Raw genomic sequence first — 8,780 nt, 5'->3', positions numbered from 1 at the left:
GCGTTTCGCGACAAGGGCAAAATCGTATAAAAAAAATTATAGAACCACGAGCGCAATTAAATTATCAAATTACCACCAGGTCAAATAACTCAGTCTTTAAGGTCATTTCGTCAAATTTCCCTCAAACAAAGGATATGGTTTGTTGCCGAGATGGCAAGCTCTCCACCAAACAATCCTTTGGCACAAACTTCCAAAGAAAGCCGCTCGCATTTTTTCCTCCAGTATTCTAGAACTCTCCGTTCCACCCTCTTTAAACCCCTTCCTTCATCACTGATTAGGGTTTATACAATAGTCGCCTACACTCCTCACCCCCACATATAACCGATAACCAAAATTCATAAGGCGACCATAAATTTCATTTTCAGTTCCTATTTGCAGATCCATCCATGGCACCTGCTCTTACCAGAAGCTTGACTTCTGCTTCTGTTGCATCTTTTGCCCCTTCATCATCCTTCTCTCTTAAGGACAGCAATCGGTTGCTGAATTTCCGACTTTCTTCTTTTTGCCCTGGAAATGGTGTCCGGAATAGCTTTTCTCGCTCTGCTATCAGGTGGAAGCTCCCAAGAGAAGAGAGAAAAGTAGTAGTCCGATGTGAGTCCGGGAGCGCCGTTGCTGAGAAGGAAGCTTCCGACACGTCTGGTGAACGGCATGAATACCAGGCCGAGGTGGGTTTTCTTGTCTGAAATTTAATCACATAATTTTGCTGTGTTTTCTTGTTTTATTTTCTTTGTACATACTGAAAGTTGAAGTCTTGTCACCTTGGCAGGTCAGCCGGCTAATGGATTTGATAGTTCACAGTCTATACAGCCATAAGGAGGTATTTCTAAGAGAACTTGTGAGGTAAGATATTTCAGAAAAAAGGTTTTTCTTTTCTGATTAATTACATGGAATCGACTGTGGAGATATATCTCTGACAACTTGAGTTGAACCATTTCAGCAATGCAAGTGATGCATTGGACAAGCTGAGGTTTCTAAGTGTGACGGATCAATCGTTACTTGGGGATGCTGGAGAGCTAGAAATTCGCATAAAGCCTGATCCAGATAATGGAACCATTACTATAACGTATAAAGAAGACTACTTATTTTACAAACTGTTGTCAAAAACCCTGTTTACTAAATATAAGTTGTCCTTCCTTTTTAGGGATACTGGCATTGGTATGACGAAGGAGGAGCTAATAGATTGTCTTGGGACTATTGCACAGAGTGGTACATCGAAATTCTTGAAGGCTATTAAGGTACTTATGTTCTTTGCATTATCTTACTACATCACTGTAATGTGGAGTTTCTGATTTCATTTTTATCATTTTCCCTTTTCTATTTCTGTGGTGATCTTCTATGTTTGTTTTTCTATGTATTTATTTATAATGAAATCATGTTCCTTACAATTTTTATTGGCAGGAAAACAATGAGCATGGAGCTGACAATGGGCTAATTGGTCAATTTGGTGTTGGATTTTATTCAGCATTTCTGGTTGCCGAGAAGGTGCACTTTCATTCACTTGTTGTTTTTGGAAAGGGTAAACAAATAAACAGCGCAAGGGCACTTCAAGAAATAGGACGTAAAAGTAAAAAAAGAAACATAATAGAATTGTATGGACATTGCTGATTTCCATTGGTTTCTTTCTTTCTTATTCTATTCTATTCAATCAGGTGGTTGTTTCTACCAAGAGTCCTCGGTCTGATAAGCAGTTTGTGTGGGAGGCAGTGGCTGACAGTAGCTCATATGTGATTAAGGAAGAAACTGATCCTGAAAAGTTACTTCCCCGTGGAACCCAGATCACACTTTACTTGAGGGTACTTGTTCTCATATTTATTTTTAGATTTTTGTTGGTATCTGCCTCTGGTTGATAAAGTGGATTTTAAGTTCAATTTTTTTTTAATTTTCCTCAGAAGTCTCTGTAAGTGGAGTATGAATGAATATTCAAATTTTGGGGTGAAAGATGAACTTTTGATAGGATAGAAATTCTATTTATTTTATCCATTTTTTACCACGAGAGTTAAGACTATGATGGCCATGGCCAATAGAGATTATATTAAACTGACTAATGTATGGAATGCTATACTACGATTTGTATATTGCCACTAATTTTTTTCTGAATTTGCTTGCAGCCCGATGACAAATATGAGTTCTCGGAGCCTTCTAAAATTCAAAGTTTGGTGAAGAATTACTCACAGTTTGTTTCATTTCCCATCTATACTTGGCAAGAGAAGTCCAAGACTGTAGAGGTAAGAATGTTGTAATGAAATTACACAATCACAATTAGCAATGATAATAACAGTTTGTTTTAAGGGAGGTCCTTTGTTTTCTGTTATTACTGTTTTACCAGTTGTGACCAAGAAATGTTTCTTGTCAGGTGGAAGAAGAAGTAGAGCCGAAAGAGGGAGAAGAAGTACCTGAGGTAAGAATGAACCAATTCCTTCAACACTTTATGTGGTTGTTAATCTGCTAGATGGTATTCATGCTTTAATATCACAGGGTGAGAAGAAAACAAAGAAGACATCTAAAACTGAGAAATACTGGGACTGGGAGCTAGCCAATGAAACCAAACCTATATGGGTGAGTCCATTATGGATTTCTGATTAGAAGATGTTTGTTTCTTGTGTTGTGCATTTCACTTACTAATTTGTTAATGTTATCTATCTACTCCTTGTCTAGATGCGTAGCCCAAAGGAAGTTAAGAAGGAAGATTATAATGAGTTCTACAAGAAGGCGTTCAATGAATTCTTGGATCCACTTGCACATGCACACTTCACTACTGAGGTACTTAATAATCCTCATATTGATTATTGATAGACACAGTGATAATATTATTAGTTGTTGGTTGCTTGATACATCAAAATGACAGGGTGAGGTGGAGTTTAGAAGCGTTCTTTATATTCCTGGCATGGCGCCTCTTAACAATGAAGATGTTGTGAATCCAAAGACCAAGAACATACGTTTGTATGTGAAGCGAGTATTCATTTCAGATGATTTTGATGGTGAACTGGTAAGCAGCATTAGTAGTAGAGTTGTTGAAAAGCCTCTTTTAAGTTTTTGTTTGTTTTATATATTGAAATCAATTGAATAATAATAATATGAGTTAATGCTCTTATTAACAGTTTCAAGTTTTAATTTAATTTCAGATAAAAGTCATTATTATATGATATGCATATTTGTAAAACTTCTATTTAATGTTGTAAGTGTCCTGATGCCCTGTAGTTGACAAATTGTAAAATTTGCAGTTCCCACGGTACCTGAGCTTTGTGAAGGGAGTAGTTGATTCAGATGATCTTCCTCTTAATGTGTCTCGTGAGATCCTCCAAGAAAGCCGAATTGTGAGTGCGATGTTAATTATTTTACTGTCCTAGTTCTTTTTCCGGCATTATATGATGATTCAATTTATTTTGGCTTGTTTCCTGAGAATCATCCTTGAAATTTCAGGTTAGAATAATGAGAAAAAGGCTTGTCAGGAAAACATTTGACATGATTCAAGAAATTTCGCAAAGTGAAAATAAAGAGGTTTGAACTGTTGAATAATACTCTCTTTTTTCCCCTCTTTAAATTATGACAGTTTGTGTTTAACATGATATACATTCCTTTCAGGACTACAAAAAGTTTTGGGAGAACTTTGGGAAGTTTTTGAAACTAGGTTGTATTGAGGATTCTGGGAACCATAAACGTGTAACACCACTATTGAGGTTCTTCTCATCGAAAAGTGAGGAAGAACTAATAAGCTTGGATGACTATGTTGAGAATATGAATGAAAACCAGAAAGCTATATATTATTTGGCTACTGACAGCTTGAAAAGTGCCAAGACTGCCCCTTTCGTGGAGAAACTCCTTCAGAAGGATATTGAGGTAAATAAATACTTTATTAAGTAGCGTAACTATATAGCAGAAAAATATTAGTATATATAAGGTTATTTAATTTAATAGTGTATAGTTGGCTGATAATTGATTGATCTAATCCAATTAACTGTTTCCTCCTTAGGTGCTTTATCTAATTGAACCCATTGATGAAGTTGCCATCCAGAACCTACAGACATACAAAGAAAAGAAGTTTGTTGACATCAGCAAGGAGGATTTAGAACTTGGTTAGTAATTTTTCCACTTCATGCCCTATCCCTAAAATGCACACAATGTAAATGTGATGAAGAAGCTACTCTGCAGCTATTATCTTACAATACATGATGATAATGACAGGTGATGAGGATGAGGTTAAAGAACGAGAAATCAAACAAGAGTACATCCTTCTTTGTGATTGGATAAAACAACAACTTGGTGAGAAAGTGGCAAAAGTGCAAGTTTCAAAGCGTTTAAGCTCATCCCCGTGTGTTCTTGTTTCTGGCAAGTTTGGGTGGTCTGCTAATATGGAAAGGTATGTTAGTTGACTTTGATTATCCATTCCTTCTCGTTGTTGTTGTTCTATCAAGTAAGTGTATATATTCATTCAACCTTAATTTAATGGAAGGTTGATGAAAGCTCAGACTCTTGGGGATACTTCAAGTTTAGAATTCATGAGGGGAAGAAGAATACTGGAGATCAATTCTGATCATCCAATTGTTAAAGACCTTTTTGTAAGATTATTCTACCTCATGGCTAAGTTTTATTTTTGTTATTAAATCCTGATACATCTAATTCTTCTACATCTTCTCTTACTGTGTTTTGTGCAGGCTGCATGCAAGAATGAGCCAGACAGTTCCGATGCCAGGAGAGCTGTTGAACTCCTTTATGAGACGGCTCTAATTTCAAGTGGTTTCACGGTAATCATTTAATCACTGAGTAATTTGTTGCTAATTAATATGGTATTTATGAACTTGCAAACTATATGAAAGTCGGCTGAGGTGTTAAAAAAATGTTGTTTGCAGCCTGATAGTCCAGCTGAATTAGGAAACAAGATATATGAGATGATGGCTATGGCTCTTGGAGGAAGATGGGGCAGGCTAGACAGTGACAATGAGGAGGCTTCTTCTACAGAGGAAAGTGGTGCTGCTGAATCCAAGTTGGAAACGGAGGAAACGGAAGTTGTTGAGCCGTCTGAAGTTAGAGCGGAGGATGATCCGTGGGGGGCTTAATAATCTTGATGATTAACTACCAAACTTGCCTTTACAATAATGCAAGCTAGTAATTTACTATTTGTTTGGGAAGTTTTGTCTTATTTGCAGAAAGGAAACAGTTAGGTGGTGGCAGAGGGTAGTGGTTAGATTTTATGGTGAAGATAGATGAATTATTTGATGATTGTTCTGTATTGGAGTTCTATTTGCAATGCTACCTGTTCACAAATTTTGGGTTACGTCATGAACTAAAATCCTATTTTTTTTTGCAGCACTTCCTAACTGCATTTATGTAGAATTAAATGTTCTTTAATTTTCTTTCGCAGAACCAATGTTCTGTAAAAGATATTCTTAATCTTTTGTATGCCCATCAAGTCTAAATATCTTTTTAAATTGTGCAGTGAAAGTTTTATTTGCATTTTGATTACTTTGATAAATAAACACCATTTCCAAAATGAATAATATTTTTTAGTCATTACATATGTTCATTCTATTATAAGAGTTTTCTAATATTTAGACTATTTAGGAAGATGAATGATGGTGAAAAGAAATTGAGAGACATAATGATGTGTTATCTTGAAAAATTTATAAAGGTGAGATGAGATTTTGCGTTCTCCGAGGATCATGGCTAGTTCGTTTGAGTTGTTTTGTGAACTCAATTTCCTCGCTCCAAAAATATTTCGAAAGAAAATTTATTAATTTTTCAGCGAATTAAATTGCGACTACGTAATTCTCTTTCAATTTCTTCTCCAATCATTTCTCATTTATTTATGCCTACCAAAATAATATTTTTATATTAATATAGACATTAATTTTGCAAATATATATATATATATATATATATATATATATATATATATATTAATTATAATTATAATATTCAAATAAATTGAGTTTTATTAAATTTTAAAACATAAATTCATCCATTATAAAATTGACAAATAATTGAAAAACAAAATCTTTCATATTATTGTGAAATTATATCTTCACGTTATTCCTTATTGAAAATGTTATTCAATAATAATAATTGTGGTATAAATATGTTAAGTCAAACTAAAAAAATGTAGATATCTTCGACCTCTCTGAGTTCAAGCCTCTCGAGAAGCATATTTGGTTTGATCGATTGAGTGTGTTTGTAGGCGGTTTTCTTAGCCTGCAGGGATTAGTCGCACCCGTAGAAAAAATAAATCTTAATATTTTAAAAACATAATAATTCAATTTAATTAACTTAACATAAATTGATTAAATTATCTTTTATTAAATAATGATTTTGACTTCAAAATTTTTTATCCGAAAATAGTCCAACTTATCTGGTTGAAAATGTTTATCTTTAAATATAAAAAATTCATCTCATTTTCTATATTAATATTAAATTCACATATATATTTTCATTTTTCAGATCATGTTCAGTACAAAAAGATATTGAATGATGTTTGTTGTTTGTAAAGAAAATTAGTAGATTAATTTTTGATTGTAGAGACAATAATTTAAAGACATTCACTAGTTTAACAATCACTTTAAAGATTGAATGTTTCATTTTCAAGATATCTATAGATAACTTATTATATAATATTCATTTGGGAAATAATTGAATGTTTTGAAATTATATTATAAGAAAAACAAGATGAATCAACGATTTTGACTTACAAATTTTGTACCCAGATATATTTAAACATATCTAATTGAAAAATGCCTTATCTTTAGATATAAAATTTTCATCTCATTTTATAGATATAATTTTTTTCTAGATCTCGTTCAATCCAAATAGAAAGTGAATGATGTTCGTTGTTCAGAAAGAAAATTAAAATACTTTTACTAGATTAATTTTGAATTGTATAAACTATAAGTAAATTTTTTACACTAATTTAACTATTTCCTTAAAAAAAATGAAAATTATCAATATTTTGCATTAATTTGCAGAAGATTGATATTTCATTTTTTAGATACCTATACACTATTTACTATTTATAATATAATGTTATTTGGGAAATGATTGGATGTTTTGAAATTATATTTATATTAGATTCCAAGATAAACTTAGTCACTTTAAGTTAAATAAGTATTTTATCAAGCACTTGTTGTACAAAGATAAGATGAAAATTTTTAAGAAAAATGTAGGTGAACTTTTTATTGTGTAGTAAAAGTGCAAGATGAAATCAGATTAAAATTAGGTGACCCTAACATGTTAAATTTTTAATGATATACATTTAATTAAACATATATAAAATAACTTGTAAACAACTTATACATAATTAAATTAACAACTATTTTATACCGTAGATTTACCAGAGTAATTACTATTATGAAGATATAAATTATAAAAAATAAAATAATAATAAAATTATGGATAAAACTAGTGAATCAATATAATCTCCACCTCTCCTAGGAAAATTAGAGAAGTAAATTGTTAATTATATAAAATAAAAATAAAAATTAGTATAATGCTAATTTCCTATTTTGAAAATAAAACAAAAAAATATTAAAAATATAAAAGAAATAAAAGTAATCATTTTATTTGGGAAGACTTGTTGGTTGAGAATTTTGAAACGAATAATACTTTTATATTTTAATAAATCGATGTAAAATGGGTAAATGTATAAGTTATCCAAAGATAAATAGGAGATCAAACACAATAAAATAACAATAGATTTATGTAAAAAACCCTCTCAACCTGGAGGGTAAAAAATCACGGGACCAACCGACAAATTTAATTATAAAAAGAAACAAATACAAATGTTATTCTTAACTTTAAACCCAAAGTTGAGGTATACAAATAAAGAAAACTAATTTCATTCAGACACAAACTAATCTAGATATAAGACAACAAGAAATTGGAACATGAAGGTGATAAATGTAAGGAGATCACTACTACCTCCTTCTCATCTTCTTCCTCGGTTTCTTCTCTTCTTAGCAGAATATTATCTCTCTCTAGTAGTGATAGAATGACTAACATTCTTAAGGTTTGCTTGTTTCATTAATTGCCTAATTGGGCCGGACCTACAAGGCCGAACAATCTCCCCCTCTAGCCCACAGAGAGAGACACACCGATCTTCAAGTCATCACTTGGTATTCATACCGACAAGCCGACAACAAAGTTTGAGATTGTCTTTTGGAAAAATCTTTGTAAACATGTCTGACGGGTTCTTATCTGTGTGGATTTTCTTCAGCTTCATATGTTGGTTTCTATTACATCTCTTAACCAATAAAATCTCACATCAATATGCTTAGTTCTGAAATGATATGTAGTATTCTTGCTCAAATCTATGTCACTCTGGCTATCATAGAAAACAATTGCATCTTTTTGTTGCATACCAAGCTCTAGGAGAAATCTAATCACCCACAATAACTGTTTACAACTTCAGTTGTTGCAATGTATTCTGCTTCTGTTGTTGACAAAGTCACAAATTTCTACAACTTGGATTTCCATAACACGCCCCCTACAAAAGTAAACACATAACCAGAAGTGAATTTTCTGTGATCCATATCTCCAACAATATCAGCATCTAGTAACCTTCTAACACAGTTTCACCATTTCTAAAACTCAAACACAAATTGGAAGTACCTCTTAGATATCTAAGAATCCACTTCACTACTTCCCAATGTTGTTTTCATAGATTAGAGAGGAATATACTTATAACACCGACTACATGCGCTATATCTGGCCTAGTGCAAACCATTGCATACATCAAACTCCCTACAGCTATAGAGTATGACACACTTGACATTTCATCCTTTTATTTCTCTATT

At 32.5% G+C, this 8,780-nt stretch overlaps 1 protein-coding gene across 1 annotated transcript; it reads left to right on the top strand.

The window, feature by feature from the left end:
- Positions 1–273: 273 nt before the first annotated feature.
- Positions 274–5,211, top strand: LOC124913701 (heat shock protein 90-5, chloroplastic). The gene is made up of 19 exons (XM_047454117.1): positions 274–665; positions 767–840; positions 938–1,063; positions 1,142–1,235; positions 1,399–1,482; positions 1,650–1,793; positions 2,109–2,225; positions 2,354–2,398; positions 2,476–2,556; positions 2,656–2,760; positions 2,846–2,986; positions 3,222–3,314; positions 3,421–3,498; positions 3,583–3,837; positions 3,971–4,073; positions 4,183–4,357; positions 4,451–4,556; positions 4,653–4,742; positions 4,848–5,211. The coding sequence occupies exons 1-19, from the start codon at positions 387–389 to the stop codon at positions 5,052–5,054; spliced, it is 2,397 nt and encodes a 798-aa protein (XP_047310073.1). The 5' UTR covers positions 274–386; the 3' UTR covers positions 5,055–5,211.
- Positions 5,212–8,780: the final 3,569 nt, after the last annotated feature.

Source organism: Impatiens glandulifera, chromosome 9 (genome assembly GCF_907164915.1).
Source record: "Impatiens glandulifera chromosome 9, dImpGla2.1, whole genome shotgun sequence".
NCBI lineage: Eukaryota > Viridiplantae > Streptophyta > Magnoliopsida > Ericales > Balsaminaceae > Impatiens > Impatiens glandulifera.
This window is presented reverse-complemented; position numbering and strand designations above follow the sequence as displayed.